Source organism: Solanum stenotomum, chromosome 10, assembly GCF_019186545.1.
Source record: "Solanum stenotomum isolate F172 chromosome 10, ASM1918654v1, whole genome shotgun sequence".
Classification (NCBI taxonomy): domain Eukaryota; kingdom Viridiplantae; phylum Streptophyta; class Magnoliopsida; order Solanales; family Solanaceae; genus Solanum; species Solanum stenotomum.
This window is the reverse complement of record NC_064291.1, coordinates 49065831-49086375: the sequence shown is the minus strand read 5'-3', so window position 1 is coordinate 49086375 and position 20545 is coordinate 49065831. Positions and strand designations below refer to the sequence as shown.

General features: G+C 32.0%; 2 protein-coding genes across 3 annotated transcripts; one reads left to right on the top strand and one right to left on the bottom strand.

Moving 5' to 3' along the window:
- Nucleotides 1-9158: 9158 nt before the first annotated feature.
- Nucleotides 9159-16490, top strand: LOC125842523 (protein BREVIS RADIX-like). The gene is made up of 6 exons (XM_049521825.1): nucleotides 9159-9335; nucleotides 11248-11400; nucleotides 14077-14459; nucleotides 15076-15205; nucleotides 15587-15891; nucleotides 16016-16490. Exons 2-6 carry the CDS (start codon nucleotides 11284-11286, stop codon nucleotides 16092-16094), a joined length of 1014 nt encoding a protein of 337 aa, XP_049377782.1. The 5' UTR covers nucleotides 9159-9335; nucleotides 11248-11283; the 3' UTR covers nucleotides 16095-16490.
- A 538-nt stretch (nucleotides 16491-17028) lies between these two features.
- LOC125842445 (probable E3 ubiquitin-protein ligase RHC1A) lies at nucleotides 17029-19381 on the bottom strand. Of its 2 annotated transcripts, none has more exons than XM_049521740.1 (2): nucleotides 19215-19381; nucleotides 17029-18210 (listed from the first exon to the last, which is right to left on the bottom strand). In XM_049521740.1, exons 1-2 carry the CDS (start codon nucleotides 19356-19358, stop codon nucleotides 17254-17256), a joined length of 1101 nt encoding a protein of 366 aa, XP_049377697.1. In that variant the 5' UTR covers nucleotides 19359-19381; the 3' UTR covers nucleotides 17029-17253. The 2 variants fall into 2 exon arrangements, with proteins under 2 accessions (XP_049377697.1, XP_049377698.1); XM_049521741.1 differs by having other exon boundaries at nucleotides 17031-18221; nucleotides 19215-19320.
- Nucleotides 19382-20545: the final 1164 nt, after the last annotated feature.

Genomic DNA, 20545 nt, shown 5'->3' with positions numbered 1-20545 from the left:
AAAAAGAAAATCTTACACAATACTATAACTTAGAATAATTGTGACTTTACTCAATTTGCAAATAGCGTTACTTGAGCTGAGGTCTTACGAGAAAACAATATTTCTACCTACTTCATGAGGTACGGCTAAGGTATGAGTATGCTTTATCCTTCTCATACCCCGCATATACTTTTTCCTCCTCATACCCTGCATATGAAATTACATTGGTATATAATCGTTGACTAGATTTACAAATACTGATACCTCATGAGTCGATGGCCAGAATTTGAGTTTTTTTTCTTCGATTCATGTATTCAGAGTTAATTTACTCGACCAAGAGGACTTATTTTTTATAAGAATAATGCATAAACAAACTTAACTGTGAAGGTCTCAAAATCTGTTCATTGATCAATTAATTTATAATTAATAAATCAGACATAAAAGAACATTAACGGCACCTGGGGTCTCTTCTTTTTAACAGTGAGTAAGCATACTTTATTATTTTAAAAAAAGAAAACCATAAAAGAAGCTAAGCATAAAACCAAAGCTAATGAAAGAAATCTTGGAAATGGGGAAAGGACTTTGGGATTGAAAGATAAATGCATTAGAATGATCAGATTTTTAATATTTTGTTGTTCTACTTTATAGGGTAGATGATCATCAGTGAATATCAATGGCCTTTAATTTTTATCACTTTTTAAAACTTTGCATGGTATTTATATCACTATTGCTTTAATGTGTTCTTGCAGCAAACTAAAGAAACATTCCTAACGTTAAAAGTAAGTATTGACGACATGCAATAATAGCTTTTTCAAACATGTGTCTTTCTTTAACCTTTTATGACTCTTGTTTAGATTTGGTTATGTTGGATTTGATGTGACCTAAGTATACATTGCCAAGAAAAAGCTTCTTGTTCAAACTCACTTCTTTCATGATGATCACCCCCANCCCCCCCCCCCCCCCCCCCCCCCCCCTTTTTTTTAGTCGATTTTTTGATGGGTGATCTCTTTAATATGATTTGAACATTCCTCACCTCTGATACCATTTTTTTCAACTTGATATCAAAGTAAGATTCATTAGTTCCAACTTTTTAACATGATATCATATGTCCTGAGTGTGAGGTGGGGTTCTCACAGACGGTCTCTTTAATATGACATGGACAATCCTCACCCTTTTGATCTAACTTTGATGTGTGGTCTCTTTAGTATGACTTGGACATTTCACATTCGTCATCTCTAATACCATTTTTTTCAAAACATGATATCAAAGTAGAACCTATCCCAAATCTCATTTCTGATGTTGGGCTTTCATATTAAATTGCCTAGGCGCACGCATCAAATATCGTGGGCGTGAGATGGGGTTGAAGAGTTCCATATTGTCCTTTTAAAGGGATGGATAATCTCTTTAAAATAACTTAGACAATCATCGCCTCTTGAATTAGATTTTAATATTGAGTTAGCTCAAGATCCATTTCTTTTTAACAGTTTCCCTCCCATTGATGTCCAATGATTTTTTACTATGTTTGCTTTATTCTTTTCTAATGCATGTATTAATTGTGATCTCACATCTTTTGGAGAGTCGGCTGTTGCATTAGACAAATTAAACTTTTTGATGTGATTTTTAGTGTCTTATTATTTTTCTTTTAAAAAATCTTGTAGTTTCTAGATACTGCATGTTATTTTTATTACACGATGATATTTCTTTTTGATATGATATTCATTACATGATTTTATCAATTGACTTGAAAATATCTACATTTTTAGTCGTGAAAGATGAATATCTTCATTATATTTTTAGTCACTCTCGTACTAGTAAACGTAAGTAGATGTTATAACAACAATAACAACAACCATATGTAGCATACCCGGTGGTAATTCCACTAATGGATGGGATCTGAAGAGAGTAACGATGAGGTAATGAAAGATAATAGTAACTTCTTAATAATAGAATTATTAAACAAATTAAATCATAATTAAAAGGCATAGCAAGTTGCCAAGACATATATGTCAGGATTTATTAGGTCCCATTTCCAGAAGACAAAGACAATTTAATTTGTACAACTAATATAATAATAGAGAACTGTGTTTTTAACTTTGCTTTATGCAAAAATCTGCAAAATGCTATAATAGGACAGTATATAAAGAAGAATGTGAAGGTGAAAATAGTAGAAGGAAATATGGATAGATATGGGTATAACTTTGGCTGCTAAAGAATTTGAAGAATAAATTGAAAGGAAGAGACTTTGACTATGCTTTATTTTTTAAAATTTTATTTCTTCTCTAACAAGATCTTGGAAGAACCCTTTTTCTTTAGAACAATTATTAAAAGCTCATTCTTCCATTCACTGCCACGTGTTAAAACCTCATTTGTCGAAAGAAAACTTACCACAAATACATACTCATATATTAATGTGAAATTCAACTTTTTTCCATATCAAAATCATTAGTCAAATTTAGTTACTCACTCTGTTCGTTATATTCAAAATAGATTTCGTATTTAATTATTCATTTTAGTATATCATGATAAATTTATTATTATTAACTACATAAAATATTTAAACCTAATTTTTCATAGCATAATTTAGTAAAATAGACACTTAACAAAGGGATATATGGATCGAGTGAGTAAAATTGAGAGGATATGCCTCAATGTTTTTAGATAATCTAATTTATAAAATATGTATACAATATATACTAATGTATATTTTATACCATATATAATAGGAAAAATTGTACATAATGGCAAACTATTAATTCAAATTAAATGGTATAACCACACTTTGATTTAATTGTGTCATGTAGCAAACTATTTGCCAGCGCCTCTCTCCCTCAAACTCTCGCTCGCCACTCTCCTCTCTCGCTCACTCCCTCTGTGCTTGCCTCTCTCGCTTTATACAACAGAATTGTATAAATTGCGTTTCTGTTTGTATAAAGCGAGAGAAAATTGTATATACACATGCAAATACATATATATTCATCCTATACACTTATAATTATACAATAAAAATATTCCCCTGCCCAGTTCTCTTTTGCCTTTCTCTCTTTCTCGTTTTATACAACAGAATTGTATAAATTGCGTTTCTGTTTGTATAAAGCGCGAGAAAATTGTATATACATATGCGAATACATATATATTCGTCCTATACACTTATAATTATACAATAAAAATATTCCCCTGCCCAGTTTTATGTTTGTATAATGTATAATTTATGTTTGTATAAAGCGAAAGAGAGAGTGATTTTTGATATACAAATATTTTTGTCAACGATTTATACAAACGAGAGGCTAACAACAATTTATACAAATGGCTTGCTAGCGAAATTATACAAATCTGAAGAAGAGCCAACGAATTATACAATTGCTTCTTTTTGTATATATGTATAGCGAAATAGACAGCTTTCAATTGTATATGTATAGCGAATTATACATATATATGTTTGCTATGGAGCGCAATTATGCAAACTTTGCTATAACATACAAATATGATTTTTTTGTTTGCTATATGTGAAAGTTGCTCTATATAATATACTTACAGCACAACATATATAGTTAGAATATATAAAAGTGTATACTTCAACGATATTGATAAATTAGATGATCGAAGAGTACATTTACTTAAGCTTCCTAAAATATACTTAATCAACATGCTATTTTTTGAACAATTTGAAAAGAAATTTTGTAGTTCAAGTCTAATGGTTGTAACTTGTAAGTTGTAACTACATTATCATCCATTTATAATTAATAAAGCTTAAGGTTATGATCTATAAAATGTTATTTTCTCTCTTTTACTTTTCTTTCCTTTTTCCAGCATTCACGGATCTAATCCATCATCCAAAAATAATTCAAAAATTATGGGCACGATTTCTGACTAAAAAATAGTAAAGTTCATTGGCACATATATAATGCACGAATGTTTAGAACTATGGATTTTTGTCTAGGGGACTTGTTGGTTATGATCATATTTAAGATTTGAAGTTTATATATATTTTTAAAATGACTAACAAGATTTGAACAAACGAATTCACATGAATAAATACATTGTAAATTTGCCTGTATTTGTGTTAGCATAATTGATTCAAATTAATTTAACTCGTTCATTTGACACCTCTAATTTAACGTATATGCCAAAAACATCTAAATATGAAGTGTAGTACTTTTTGGGACCAATGAAGGGTCCGTTCCTTTTCTCATCTAAGGATGTTTCTTGGCTTTACTATATAGATGGCAATTCACCAAGACAATTGTCTACTCTTTCAAAGATTCTTTTTTCAGTAATACTTATATTTTAGTCTATTATTTAAATTCGATGAGTTTTGAAATGAGAATTTTCACTAAGAATATTTAAAATATAATGAAGAAGGTGTGGGCCAAAATAGCATCAAAGATATAGGTTCTTTTTCTGCCGAATCTTCTTGGACAAAAAGTTATATAGTTTTATACATAGGTAATATTATTTCTTTTTGTATATACAATAAAGATATGATATCCGGGTCTAACTCAACCCCAAAAACTAGCTTATGAAAGGAGGATTGTTCAAGTCTATATAAAGAGACCACAGTCTATTCCCTAACGTATGTGGGACTTCTTACCCACTCTAACAACCCCCCTTCATGTCCGGGTTCAATTGGAGTGTGGATCGAGAGTCCAAACATGAATGAACCTGACTATGATACCACTTAAAGATATGACACCTGAGCCTAATTCAACTCCAAAAATTAGCTCATGAGGGGAGGATTATCCAAGTTGATGTGAGGCCAAAATACATATTTTTAATTATTATTTGCCTCACATTTATTATTTATATTTGTCCTTTTTGAGCATATATATATTTTATGGATTGTGTTAATTAGTTATTTTATTTGTAGGATTAAATTAATGAAAAATAAAGAAGTTAGGAGCTAAAAAGAATTAAAAATGAAAGATTGAACTTAATGAATTAAAGTGAATATTATATTAATATCCATATATATATGGAGAAAGTGGCGAGAAGGCAAAGAAGTGAACATTGGAGTTGTGCCACGTGGCAGCATCTCCAGAATTCTAATTTGAAGCGGCGGACGAGCAGTGTTTCAAACGGAATCCAATTCCGTTTGGTTTGGGATTTCTTATTTATTTTGGACTTAATTATTTTAGTCAAGGTTTTTTACATATATAAATAGTTCATAACAATAATTATTGGGGAGGAGGATAAATGTAAAAAATAACTTTTGATTTAGGGTTTTATCTTTTCTTTCTCTTTTATTTATTTTACATTTTTTCTTTGAATGATGGATTGTAATTGCTTTATGTCTATGTGGAGTTAAACTTCTCGTTCATGGATTATATTTACTTACAATATGATTGTTTAGTGATTTTGATTCGGCATGATTTGTTTATCATATTAGTTGTTCTTATGTTCTTGTGATTACTATTTTGATACTTGATCACCATTGAAATAAACATATTGTTCGAATTGAACTCGGGAGAGGAATAAGAGGATAGAATGTGAAATATAAGGAGCATGATTTTCTCTTAATAATTAGGGTTAATTTGTATCTAGGATAGGGATATACCTAGAAACCATGCTTGGTCACTATATAGGAAGAAATTGTAATGCTCGGTACTTGATCCAACCTATCCTCGCTCAACGATGTAGTTAGGTTGTCATTTATCGTAAGCGATTAGAGGTCGGGAGACCATGATCATACATTTAGCCATGTGAATCAATAACTAGATAATCAAATAAGTTGATGAAATTGATACTAAACATGATTGTTAGTTAAATTATAATCCTAGATCGATTCATTGATTGATTGTGTAAACATCTATCTTTTCTTAGTTAATTGCTTTTTAGTTATTTTATCTTTATTTTTAGCTTAATTAATATATTCATCTTTTGAAATCCTCCCTTTAAATAAATAATTAGAATTAATATAATTTAGCAGTGGCGGATGTATGTTATGAATTATGGGTGCTTAAGCACCCATTGCTTTTTGCAATTAACACTAATATTTGTTTGTAATATTTAATAATTCATTCAAATGTATTAACTAAGCACCCACTTTATATAGCAATTCTCAAACTAAAAATAATTGAGCACCCATGAAATAAAATTTCTAGATCCGCCACTGTAATTTAGTAAGAATAATTAATTGACAAGTCCTTTCGGTTCGATAATTCGGTTCTTTTAAGAGCCATTATATTACTTGTTCGACCGCGTACACTTGCGTGTGCAATTGGAAGCAACACAAGCCCATATAAAGAAACCATCAGTCCATTCCCCAACCAATGTAAGACTTTTTACCCACTCTAACATATACAATAGATCGAAGTTGACGCTCTTTGACTTTTTTCATGTATTTACTTTTCATATTTGATTTTTCTTAGTAAAAAAACCCAACTCAATTACTGATTATATATTATATACAAAATTTTCAAATGAAGAAATTTAAATGAACCCTCTTACGCCCCGAGCTTCGCCCTGGGAGGGTGTTGTTGCTTGTTGAAGGATGAAAGAGACTGGCATTGAGTTGTCTGGTTATTCATTCATTGCTTAAGCCTCAGAAATAGGAATAAATAAAGCAGAATAGGGATTTATGATTTATGCAAATTAGTCTAAAAAATTTAAACCTGAAATGCCAAAACAGAAGAATATGAAGCAGCAAAATATATAGAAGCAGTATTGCTGACAACCGACAATAGCAGGTTACACGTCTGATGAAATTTGTATACTCTGCCCAAAATATGGCATTGCAGTGAATGGTCACAGCCGGTAAATTACCTTTTGTTTTATGCTCTAATATGTACGGTACTTTGACTAATCAAACAAATGCAATCAACAATATATACGTTAAACTTTTAGATGAGACAGTCACACACTTTAACATGATATCAGAGCAGGCAGAAGACTTTAAGTTCATAGGCTGCTAAGCTCATACGCCCCCTTACGTGTAGCTCTGATTCTTTTTCACAAGTTAGGTAAGTATATATGTTCTTGCTTAACTAGGCAAACTTGTCTAACATTAAAAAATAGAAGAAGGCAAACTTGTCAACACTCAAAAAGCCTAAAAAGTGTGGAATTAAAAATAGAATTGGAATTGCTTAGTGGTAAGGTAAGACAAAAATATGATGGAATCAAGAATAAGTAAGAAGAATCTCTTTGCCCTTTTTTTTCTTTAATTTGTTGTTGTAGACTTGTAGTTGCATGGAACTTGACGAGATGGGAAAGAACTTTGCTATATTCTTCTCATTAGGATTTTATAAATGTAAATATATGTGTACTTTTTATAACTATTGGGTGTGATAAAGTGTAGATACTCTCATCTTGTATCTTGATTTGACCTTTCATTTTACACGGCTGTATTTCTTTTTCTCTTTCCTACCACTTATGCCTACCCACCCAACCAACCCCAACAACATTTGCTTGAGAATTTTTCTAAGAAAATTACTTTATCCGTTTAAAAAAGAATGACCTAATTTCCTTGTTAGTTTGTTTTAAAAAGAATGACCCCTCTATTTTTTTTTTGCAACCCTTTAACTTCAACTTTTCATGTGGCATGTTTTTAAAGTCATAAGATTAAAAGACATTTTGATACATTTGACATAACTTTAATTTAGAACCACAAGATTAAAAAATCTCATTCTTTTCTTAAACTCCGTTCCAAGTCAAAGTTGATCATTCTTTTTTAAACGGAGGAAATAGTACTTAGCTAGCATTTGATTATAGATTCTGAAATATGTTTGACTAGCTAGATTTAGTTGTAGTTTAGATTGATCATAGTTTTTCAAAATATATTTCACTTTTCTTTTTTGAGAAACTTTGAAACATGACTTATACTTATAAGTTCTAAAAGCTATCAAAATTAATTAATAGTATGTACATACTTGGTAATCATAATTTATGTAGAAGATTCGTTGATGACGTTCATTATTATTCTTACAAATCATAATATAAGTTTGACGAGTCAGATTTCAATTGAATCGGATGTAAGTAAATATGAAGAGTATTATAAAATGAAAATATCAAGAACTTAAAAAAAATCTCATTATAAATTTTGAACTACGGCATTTAAAGATAGGAATTTTAAGTAATTATTTTTTGCAAAGATATTACAATGACATTTTTGTAGCGATGACTAACGAGGAGTCAAACTCGTTATTTTCTAAGCTAAGAAGTGAAGTTTAGGGTTTACAATTATACTTTATATATTTAGGGTTAAAAATATAAATTTGTAATTTTTAACGGGTTAATTATTTACTACTTGATAAAAAAAATTGAGCTATCTGCTCCTTATTGGTTAATTGTTGATTATAAAATTTCAATTCGTTTTTTTTAGTATATCTTTTTTGTTCACTTTTACTTGTCAAATTTGGACTTAACACACACCCTTAGGAAAATAATATTCGACATTACTGTTTTACCACACTATCCCTATTAATTAATATTCAATAAAATTAATAGATTAATTTTACGACTGTATTATCAGTTACGACTTAATTTTAAACGGAACTAATCTTAAGTGACTGAGAAATCACTTCCAGTTCACTTTTACTTTTTCCTCTATTAAATATATGCCCAGAAAAGCAGTAAAATAAGTGGAATCAAGCATGTAATAAAAGTAATTCATTTTAAAATTGACGTTAAATTTGATTGCAATTAACAACACGATACTAAATTATTATTGTTTTTTTGACAAAAATTAAAAGACACAATGATTTGATTGTTCTTTGATCCAATAAAATTAATTTCTAATTCTCCCAACCAAAATATTTATTAAAAATTTTTCGAGGTTGATCCACTCCTTAATAACACTTCTAATCAAATCAAATAACGCCACGTGTACAAACCTCGACATATGGGCCCATCATGTCTTCCCCAATAGACCACATTTAATCCATTTGTCTAAATGACAAAACCCTTAATAAAAGTCCAAACCCTCAAAGCACAATGTACAACACAACAATGCATTGTACCTCCTTTATATCCATTATATAAATACACGGTTTCCGTTATATAACGACGACAAAATTTGACGGCGTCAGTTCCTCCTATAAATACCTCTGCAAATTTTCCAATGTTTTTTTCTCTTACTTTGTCTTCACTCTATTTTTGTTCTTTTTCATTACATATATATATATTCTCCATCTTCTTTGTTGTTTCTGTTTCATTTTTTTTTAGAAAATTTACCAGTTTCAATATTGTCGCCGGAGACTCGCCGGCTCCGGTGAATATTTTTCTGGTGATTTGATTATATATTTCTTCAAGATTTGCAAAAGGGTATCCAAAAATAGCAAAAAGGAAGAGTCTTGTGGAAGGCATTTTGAGTATTACGTGAAGGGTTTAGCTCAGTTTCTGCAAATTTTGTTGTCCATTTTGAGGTATGAATATCCTCACAAAATTACGTTTCAATTTGTTTATCTTAATTTTCAATTTAGTTACTTTATAAAATAATGTGTTTCTTAATTTTATGAAAACTCTTTATTTAAATACGTACGTCTTAATAGTGGTGTAGCCAATGAAAAGTGGTCAATCGTATACCTATCACGAAAAATTATATTATGTATATAAAGAAATTATATAAAATATATAGATCAAAATTACTTCTCATAAGTATATATTAATCCTTGAACACCTATAATGAACCTTCTTGCTTCACTAGTATATTTTTTACAAATTTTTAGATCTTGTTTGGATTGACTTTTCATTTTTTGACTTATAACTCAATTAAAATTATGGTTTTTTGGCTGATTTTAGTTTAAAAACTAAACGTGTATAAGTATTTTTTGAAATTACTCAAACACTCTAACAATGCTTAAAATCTTTAGCTCGAAAATACTTAAAAATTAAGGCAATCCAAACAGACTCTTAATCTAAAACCACGAGATTCAAAAGTATTTTTTAAAAAAAATTTCTTATACTCCGTATTATGTCACCAGACAAACAAATTATAACAGAGCCGTGTGACTAGTTTTTTTTTTTGGAGGTGGGGCACTATCAAGAGTGTTTGTTTTTGGTTAAATGTGGTTTGTCTGTATGTAGAATCAGTGGCCGCTTTCAAAACTCGACAATGTGTATTAATTTCTACAGCGATTTATCATTCATTCTATACTCTGCTCCTACTACTACTACTACTATTCTTTTCTACTTTTTTTGCTCTTTTAAAGTATGTTATAATTGATTAATAATGATGAATTATCTGTCAGAAAATACGGCTATGGTCATTGATAAAATCATAATTAAAAATTAAAAAAAAAGATGATTTTTGAATTAACTCTGTTTTTTTTGTCTTTCTTTTAATTATGAAGTTTCTTTATTTATCTGTACATTAAAGCAATGTTACAGAATGAGTTTTCTTTAATATATAAACACATACTCTTTTCCCTTTTTGTTTAAGTACTTATTCTGATCCTCAGAGTTTTGTGTCTCTCTTTTTCTTCCTTTGTCTCTTTTAACTTCTTTTCTTTTTGTCTTTTGGTTGATAAATTGGAACATTCATGTATTTATTTTTTCATTAACTTCATATTTCAAAACAACTTCTTTAACTATAAGGTAAAGTTAAGATACACGTATATTTTACTCTATTTAGATCATACTTTATAGGACTACATTGAGTATATGTTGAGTTTTCTTGTAATATTTGTTTGTTTTGTCTAAATTATATATATTATTATTTTTATTTTTTTTTACAGTATGGTTGTTTTTTAGATTTTGTCCAAATGCTTACTTACCTACTTTGTCTTGTGAGCTTTAAAAAGAGTATATTATCTTGAGTTAGCCTTCATTTAGAAAATGTGATTATGTCAAATGAACAGTGTCCTTATATATATATAAAGTTTTCGATCTGTTTTTCTTGAATCAAGAATCTATCAAAAATAACTTTTTTTTATCTCCAAAGAACGATAAGATCTACATATATTTAAACTTCTCCATTTTATGGGATTACATTGAATATGTTATTGTTATAAAGATAGTATTGTGATTTATGGTTTTTATGTGACTAAAAATTGTCAATATTTTACATTATTTTCCAAGAATAACAAACAATGTATATTAATTTGTTTCAAACAAACTTTGCTTTTTATATTTAGTAAAAAAATTTAAAATTCAACATCTCATCTAACATATATAAGTTATAATAAGATTCAAAGTGCAACTTTGTTAAATTATGCACATCTTTAATTTAAAATTATAATATTCAAAATTCTTATAATTGTTGTTATACTACTCCATGTTTAGTGCATTTCTTTTTTACTCCCTCATTTTTATTTAGTTGATTTATTTTTTTTGTAGGAGAAAAGATATAGTAAGGGAGAGTGTAGGAGAAGGATGTTGACATGTATAACGTGTAAGCAAAAGATAGAAGATGATGGAGGTGAAGAAGGACCTCGTGCCCGTGCTCCTACTCCCCATACTAAAGATTCCATCAAAAGCCTCACAGCACAGGTACTATTTTTCTACTTTTTATCATTTTCAAACACTCTACAAATTCATTATTATAATATTAATAATAATCTATTTTGAATATCATATTTGATTATTATTAAGACGTCCGTTATTGAAGACATGACTTCTATCTCCACGATATAGTGATAAGGTCTGCATAAATTATCTCTTTCTCAGACCCCACTTAGTAAGATATTTTACTGAGTATGTTGGTGGTGGTGGATGAGGACATGAGTGAGACTCTTTAGAGAGGCTTATTTATCTTATAATTCAGATGCGTTATCTATTTTTTTAAAAATTATTATTAGTGTTATTTTGAATTAATGATACCGTTTATTCTATTGAATTTAATTGCAATTAAATAAAATATATTTTTGTCAAAAATGTTTTAACTTCTTTTTTCTTCTTTGTCCAAAGCAAAGCTAACTCTTAGTACGAGACCTGTCGCTTTAGCCCCTATATCTTTAATAGGGCCCCACATTTCATCCTTTTGGGCCCACATTTCCTAACTGGATTTTGGGCTATATTTGGACATTGGGTTAACAAGAGTAACATGAAATAAACATTTTTGTTGGTCACGCGGGGGTGGAGTGAGGACCATAGAACGTGACTTTTATTTTCTTATCACCATGGTATTCAGATTAGCTTTCGCGCATCTTGATTAATTCTCCAAAATATCTGTCACATTCCACTAGCAATATGTATCGCAACAGGTATCATGTAACTCTGAAACCACCAAGGCTAGGATAGATGGGAAGAATTACGTAGAGTTTTATTGTCTACATTGAGTTTTGAACCTGAGATTATAGAACATGTATATATTTTGTAAATTAGATGANTAACTCTTAGTACGAGACCTGTCGCTTTAGCCCCTATATCTTTAATAGGGCCCCACATTTCATCCTTTTGGGCCCACATTTCCTAACTGGATTTTGGGCTATATTTGGACATTGGGTTAACAAGAGTAACATGAAATAAACATTTTTGTTGGTCACGCGGGGGTGGAGTGAGGACCATAGAATGTGACTTTTATTTTCTTATCATGGTATTCAGATTAGCTTTCGCGCATCTTGATTAATTCTCCGAAATATCTGTCACATTTCACTAACAATATGTATCACAACAGGTATCAGGTAACTCTGAAACCACCAAGGCTAGAATAGATGAGAAGAATTACGTAGAGTTTTATTGTCTACATTGAGTTTTGAACCTGAAATTATAGAACATGTATATATTTTGTAAATTAGATGAACGTTCATAGTTATCCCATCCGAAAGTCCATTGAGTCCATTTGTATTTGTGGGCACTATGGTACTTATAATAATGACTTTAAATTATTTGACCCCACTCTTTTATGTTTAGCATGTAGATTGGGTCATGTTCACGTTATTTCTTGGATCATGTGTCTTAAGTTCTTGGTCCCATAATGTTTTCTTTACTTTAGTTTGCTTTCATTTGTGGTCCTTATTTTAGATCATCTTGCAATTATGATTTAGCACTTTTCTATCTTACTTCTTCATTTCCATCCCAAAGTTGTTGAAACTAACAATATTTTAAGCTTGTTAGCCTGACCAATTGGACCACTATAGGAGTAAGAAGCTTAGAAAAATAATAATAAAGTACAATGTATAGGAAGGCCTATAATGATAAGCTATGTTATTTGGACGCGTCAAAAGTGTTGTTGCACTAGTCAGATCTTTAAGAAATGTGCAACTAAAGTGTTGTTGCACTAGTCAGATCTTTAAGAAATGTGCAACTTTTGGAGGATCCGACAGACACCTTGAAAGATGCATAAGCATAGACAAACATGTGACGGGTTGCGTGAGCTCAACTGAAGTGATCTTTGTGATTAGGTGGTTGTGATTATTATTTGGTCAAGTCTACTTAGAAGTTGCAAATCCAATAAAAAGAAGAGTCTAAAATGTAGACTAGTCTGGGTAAAGACTTGTCTGAATTATCTTTGACATGACCAGCCATTGATATTTCTGTTCATTCACTGTAGTCCAGCCTCCAATTTACTCAATCCTTCACAAATTCAACTGTTGAATTCATCACTACCCTCAGAAAGTTAACTTCTGAAATTAAGTGACTTTCAAACAGTAAGTTTTGCTTTTGGACCTATAAAAAGATCTTCTGCTTTGACTGTTCTTTGTTTGATAGTACAAAAAAGATGCCATTTCTAGCAGCAGTAATAGGTGGAATCACTTCCTATTGTCTGAAATAGGCAGAACAGTTAACCTGTCATTAATTTGTTAAACCAGTATTGACTTGTCGTCAAAAGCGCGCTTAAGCCCTGAAGCTAGGGGTAAAACATGTTGAGCATTTCGCTTCATGAAGCATACTTTTCCTTGCCAATGAGAGTAACATTTAATCTGCTATTAATTTGTTAAACCAATATTGTCAAACTCGTGCTTAAGCCCCAAAGCTAGGGGCAAAAACATGTTGAGCATTTCACTTCATAATCCTAAAGAGTGGATCCTAAACAATTTACTCTTCACTCTATTGTAATTTCTTTGTCCGTATATTTGCCATTTATGCGTATATTTATTAGTATTGGACTACACATATTAACTGTTTTAACTTATTCTAATACTGTAGTTAATCTTTTAATCAAGAATCCATCTTCTTGATGTTGTACTAAGTTGCTATGAACTTATAGTTTTTAAACATTTGCAGATCAAGGATATTGCTTTAAAAGTCTCTGGTGCATATAAATGCAAGTCATCAACACCAACTGGTACTTACAGGAAAGGTCATAGACCTTATCCTGATTTTGATACAATATCAGAGGGAGTTCCATATCCTTTTCAACCAGCAAGTTCAAGCTCTACTCCAGCTTGGGATTTTACAAGTGCTGGTAATCTAAGGACTCCGCGGCCTGATTCAAGGTTTGCTAGAGGATTTAGTGGTGGTGGTGTAGAATCTATTTCTCAGTCTGGTGATGTAGTGGCGGAAGATGATGGACAAAAAGAGTGGACTGCACATGTTGAACCTGGTGTTCAGATCACTTTTGTTTCTCTCCCTAATGGTGGAAATGATCTTAAACGAATCCGATTTAGGTATCTATCGAAAATCTCTTTTCATTTCTACTGCGAAACTTTATCATAGTATATAATATTGGACTAAGATGAGCTTGAATGGAGCGACATGGACAATAAGGATTCATGTAATTGATCCCCACTTACTTCGGATTGAGTCATAGTCTGGAACGAAATCATGGGAATTATGATTATGACAACTCTTGCATATGAATACTATAAGAAACAGCCTCTTTTGTACTGAAAGCTTCTTTACCTAATCTTATCCTAGGCCACTGTTTAGTCCCTTTCATTCATGAAATGAATTCTTATTGAGTTTCCCTTTTCTTTGTTCCCTCGTGAGTCATGTCTGCTAAAATATTTCACTTGTTTAGTACTGAGCCTTCAATTATCTTACTTACTACATGTGCCATTCTTATTACTTAGTTGATGTGTTTTGAATGCCATCTGAAATGATGACCTATTTAGTTGAAAGTATCCGTGTTACGTAGCTTTCTAGCTGGCCCGATAAGCTGTCAAATTGTCCACTTGCTATCTGTATTATTCCTATCCTTATTGAAAATATCAGTGTTATTTGTATCTTATTGAAACACCCTTTGATGGTCCTGACAATAAATATCCCCGGGTTCTTTTGAAGTCGGGATATGTTCAACAAATGGCAAGCTCAAAGATGGTGGGGTGAGAATTATGACCGAATTATGGAGCTCTACAACGTTCAAAGATTCAACAAACAAGCTCTTAACACGCCTGGAAGGTCTGAGGATGGAGTAAGTCAGCTAGATTTGATTGGTCTAAGCACAGCCTTGACCACAATTTTCTTTCTGCTTTGATTTACATTAACTTAGTTATATAGATGAACTGCTAAATTTACCGAAATACTTGGTATTTAGCTAACCAGTTTCCCCTTCATTAGCTTGTTACCCTGATCAAAGTAATTAGCCAGCTCTACTCATCAAGTCATCTTCTATTTGTTACCGGCAAGAAGTTATACATACTTCTGTGCCCTAAAAATCAATAACAGCACTAAATTTACTTGATTTAAACGACTATAAACTCATCAAGTTCGATAAAGGATCAATTATAATAGCTTAAAGATATAAAGGAAATAATAGATTGGAAATTGATGTACCTGAGATGTTTTTCTGCAGAGAGATTCCAATTATTCGAGGCTTGGATCCGCGATAGAGAGCCCTATGATGACTCCTGCAACAAATAAGGACTGGCCACCAAGCAATTACCATAAACCATCTGGATCAACTGGTTTCCCAAAGGGGGATATGTCATATATGGACGCGTCAAGGACAACTACAGACTCTAGGGATGAAGCTTCACTTTCCGTTAGTAATGCCAGTGAAATGGAGTCAGAATGGATAGAACAAGATGAGCCTGGTGTGTATGTAACCATCAGACAACTAGTTGATGGAACTAGAGAGCTACGACGTGTAAGATTCAGGTATTTCAAAATCTCAACTCTGTGTATATGAACTCGAGACATGATTGAAAAGGCTGAGCACTATTTTGCTGAAATTTGTATTCATTTTGAACATTTTCTTATAACTTTCTCTACATTCATACAGTCGGGAGAAGTTCGGGGAGGTGCACGCAAAGCTGTGGTGGGAACAGAACAGAGAGAGAATACAATCTCAATACCTTTAAATCCACAAATTTCTATCCACAGAACAGAAGAATTATTCCATGGAAAAGGGAAATTTTTTGCCTCTTGGATGTGATGAAGCTGAAACAGAGATCATTACAAGATACTTATATCAAAAGTATTTATATTAGTTCAGATAGAATGGCTCCATTCTACAGAACAAAATCACTTTGGCCATTAAGCAATTTTCATGGCATTTCTTGATCTCTAGTTATACATGATCTTGCAAATTCTCTCATGAATCTCCTTGTTTTTCTTTAAAGGTTTCAAGTTGTTTTCCTTGTAACATAATCTTTCTAAAAATTTAGTTGAACCAAATGCTAGATGATGCAAAACTTACTGCTTTTTTCATTACTATTGTCAATATCTATAGCTCCCTGGCATTTATCGACCCTCAATTGATAATTATGTGGTCCATTGTCTATCTTTTATGCAATGAATTCCAAACTAGAGAAAGACTAAAGGACAGAATGGACGTTCAAGTCCGATGGCTCAAGGCTTATGCCTCGCCTTGTATTAAGTAGAAAGCCCCACCTCGTAAAGCACTGGTTTAAACAAGTATCCCAACTGCTAATGTAAGGATCATTGAGGTTTAAGCTTAGCATATTAGAGAGAATTCTTTATGTTTGGAAAGAGCCAAGCAATATAATAGATCTACTTCATTAGTGAAGGGGGACTTGGTATACTTATCAAACGTTTACGCAATAGGGGCAAAGACCCATCATAGAGTTGAAATTCCAAGTTTTATTGATGAAAAGTAAACTACCAAGACATGATGCAGCTGCAACTTAAGCAAGCAAGCTTGGCCTGTCATAATAATAGAATCTTTTCTATTCCCCAAGCAAAAGTTATTTCCTCGAGACTACTACATATGCAAACGGTATAGTAACAATGTAATGGAAAGTAAATGATAAAGAAGGCCAGATATGTACTAGCTACTTATCAGAAAGGTACAAATGTTAAATCGCACTTTGGAAACCAAATACAATTCAGTCATCAGAAACACATGAAAAGCTTCAAATGTACATTACAAGCAAGTAAACACATGGGGAGGTTGGGGGTTCTCTACCATGAGAAATCGTCTAAGTTCAACCAGAGGTAGAACATTATGATCATGAAAAATTTGAAAAAAGAAAACAGGTTACATTTAGAGAAACATTGTTATTCAAAGGGCCAGTTGGAGTACTCAGAGTAATTATTGTGTTGATGGCTGGTTTGTGAGCTGGTTTCAGCAGCTGGAGTACTTCGGGAACTAGAACGAGATGAACCAAAGTTCCAGAGGGAAGACCATGGTCTCCGCCTTTCTTGGTTCTGAGAACTGTTCTCCCTAGCACTAACTCGTCTACTGCTGCTTCTGCTTTCACTCCTTGAGTTTCGAGAAGAATGGTCATTGCCAGATTTTTCAGGTATCAGCTCCTTTCTACAGACAGGACATGAATTCTTCTGTTCTAGCCATGGAGTGATACAATCCGAGTGATATAAGTGCTTGCAAGGCAATTTTGTTGCCTTAGTCCCCAGAGCAAATTTCTCTTTACAAACAGGGCAGTGAGAATCCGATCTAACATCTTTTTTCGATATCTTGACTGTTGGTAGGGAATCAATTGAACATCTTGAGGCAGGAGGAGCACCACGCTGATTTCTATTTACAATTTCTTCAAAAAATTCCTCCACTCCTGGACCAACAAAATAATCACCACCATTTTCTTGTCGGAAGCCAAGAGCCTCATTAAGAAACTCCAAAACTCCACCATCCCCAGGCATCTGAACAGGCGTATCACCACTGAAAATCAGCAATGGATTCCATAAATTTCCTCGTTCAGCACCCCCATCAGATCTCCCTCTCTCAGAAGTATTACTTGTAGCTGAGATTTGTCGTCTTAAAAAGTTTGAGACGGATTCCATAAATCTCGGCCTCTGGCTCTGATTATCTACACTACTACTCGTTATGTCTTCAAGCTCTTGAACAAATCCACCACCGCAATTGGGGCAAACATCATTTTGTCTCCTGAGATTCACGGGTTGTCTACAACTATAACACCAGTGGCTGCAACTGTCACTTGACATGCTTACTCCTCGTAGCTCTTCTGCCCAACTGTATGCCGCTTCTAAACTACAAGTCTGACACAAAACTAAACAACATAAAACTTGTAGCTCATTAAGCTCCTTGAAAAGAGACATTTTTGAACAAGTAATAGTAGGTATCATCACGTCAATTATTTACTATTCAATTGGAACCATAAAAGCCTTGATAGATGCCACTCTATTTAGGACAACATATGTAAGAATCAATTGAAAGTTCATTTCAAATCCATAATTAAATGATAATAAACTTGACAGAGAGAAACTTAAAATATGTAATGCAATGGAAGAAAATCTTTATCTTTTGAAAGCAGATCATACAAATAAAGAAGATAAATCATACTCCTTCCGTCCCAATATAAGTCTAGCTTTAGCCCATTTCCTGCCCATTAAGAAAAACAACAAATGTATGGATAATTTACTAAGTTAACCCCATGTATTAGATGTTTCTGGAGAATTAAGCAGTGCTATAAATAAGATTAATTCTTTAATATAAGGGTATAATTGGAAACGAATTCCTAAAGCACCACTTATTTTGGGATTATTAGCTCCAAAATCCGAATCCCCATTGGAGCTCCCAATGATATTTTCTGTGTATTAGCTCCAAAATCCGAATCCCCATTGGAGCTCCCAATGGTATTTTCTCCATACACAGGCTCGAACCAGAGACCTCTGTTTAATAGTGGAGCAGTCCCACCACTACACCACAATCCATGTTGGTTAAAGTGATACTTATGTTAGAACGAAGGGAGTAATTAAACTCACAGGTCAAGAAGAAAAGGGAAATAGCTAAAATCTGCATCTAAATAGACGAAAAAGATCCAAATTCTCCAATTTCACTCACTATTTGTCATCCATAAGCAGATATCTATCTAACAATCTGATACCTATATGAAAAAAGACCATTTATAAACACCATTTGCTCAAAATCCAATTAAATGAACCACAAAAGCAGAAAAAAAAAACTCAAATAGAGCAAATCTAGGTACTAAAAACAAGAAATCAAAAAGCAAAAGAATGAAGAAAAGGGGTAAAGGGATTACCCTTGATAAAAATGGCGACCGACCCAGATTAAGGAAAACACACAATGTAGCTGCTACATATATAGAGAGAGAGAGAGGGGAAATGGAAGATAGAGACCAAAAAGATGAAGTTGAGTAGTGAGTGTTGTAATAATGATGAATCATTATTTTATTATTTTACACTCAATTTTATATACTATAATAATAATAATATAGTTGTGTTTGGTGTATAATGGAATGGGAATATACACATTGGCCTGCACGTGCTTGCCTGCATTTATCCACCTCCATTAACTTATTACTAATTCATTGCCTATAAATAATTGAGTATATTTTAGGTCTCGAGTTTCAAAAGTTTCTTTCGTTTTTAAGTTACGTGTCCTGTTAAATATATTTCTTGAGTGTCTTTCGAAAAGAGTCTCTCTACTTTAGAGAGGTAGTGGTAAAGATGGCCTATACTTCATCTTTTCAAGCCCCCACTATGGGTGATTACACTTAAGGGTGTTTAAAATTGAATCGAAATCAGTAACTCAAATTAAAAATAAGTTATTGGTTTACCAATTTAGATAACGGTTTTGATTTTTTTATTATTGGGTTATTATGTGCATCGGTTATTTTGTTTGTCACCTTGTTTTTAAGTGATTTTTAATGATTTTTCTATGTCAAATCTTAACGATTAAACTGATAATAAAATCGATACTGATCAATGACCAATAAATTGATAATCGATAAGTTAATATCTTAATGACTCTATAATAGTTTTACATATCTACAGATCGATAATCGATAAATCAAATCAATAAATTTTCAAACGAACTGAATCAACTGATACACAATCCTAATTTCATTAGATATATTATTGTTATTGTGTTCAGTCAAACACATTCCAATAAATTAACCCACAAAATATTACTTATTATAACTTCTAGTCAAGAATCAAAGCAGTTTTAAAGGAAACAATTGAACAAATTTCTTAGTTGTAAAATTAATGTTGATTGTTAAATTTTATGTATTTCGTTGTGTTTTTTCTTGAACCAAGGATTTATCGAAAATAAATTCTCTAACTCTCAAGATATGATAAGATCAGTGTACACACTATCCTCTATAATATCTATTTTTGAAATTACAGAAGTATGTTATTGACAATTAAACTTTAAATAATACGTATTATTGGAATTATGTAAAATTATCATTTTAAATAGTCAAAGTAAGCTCACAATTTTCAATATTAAATTTTGCTCAGTTTTTACAATTAAAATCACTTGTCTTGAGCTTTAAATGGAGGACGTAACTGCCTAAAAATAATTTTACGCTACTTACCTAATTACGGGGAGGAGGGGGGGGGGGGGGGG

What these genes read in the sequence shown, in the direction of transcription:
- LOC125842445 (XM_049521740.1), bottom strand. Translation starts at nt 19,358, where the DNA reads ATGATTCATCATTATTACAACACTCACTACTCAACTTCATCTTTTTGG. An exon ending in GGTCGCCATTTTTATCAAGG is followed by an intron (nt 18,211 to 19,214) that starts GTAATCCCTTTA and finishes GTTTTGTGTCAG; the next exon opens with ACTTGTAGTTTAGAAGCGGC.
- LOC125842523 (XM_049521825.1), top strand. Translation starts at nt 11,284, where the DNA reads ATGTTGACATGTATAACGTGTAAGCAAAAGATAGAAGATGATGGAGGT. An exon ending in TCAAAAGCCTCACAGCACAG is followed by an intron (nt 11,401 to 14,076) that starts GTACTATTTTTC and finishes AAACATTTGCAG; the next exon opens with ATCAAGGATATTGCTTTAAA. An exon ending in CTTAAACGAATCCGATTTAG is followed by an intron (nt 14,460 to 15,075) that starts GTATCTATCGAA and finishes GTTCTTTTGAAG; the next exon opens with TCGGGATATGTTCAACAAAT.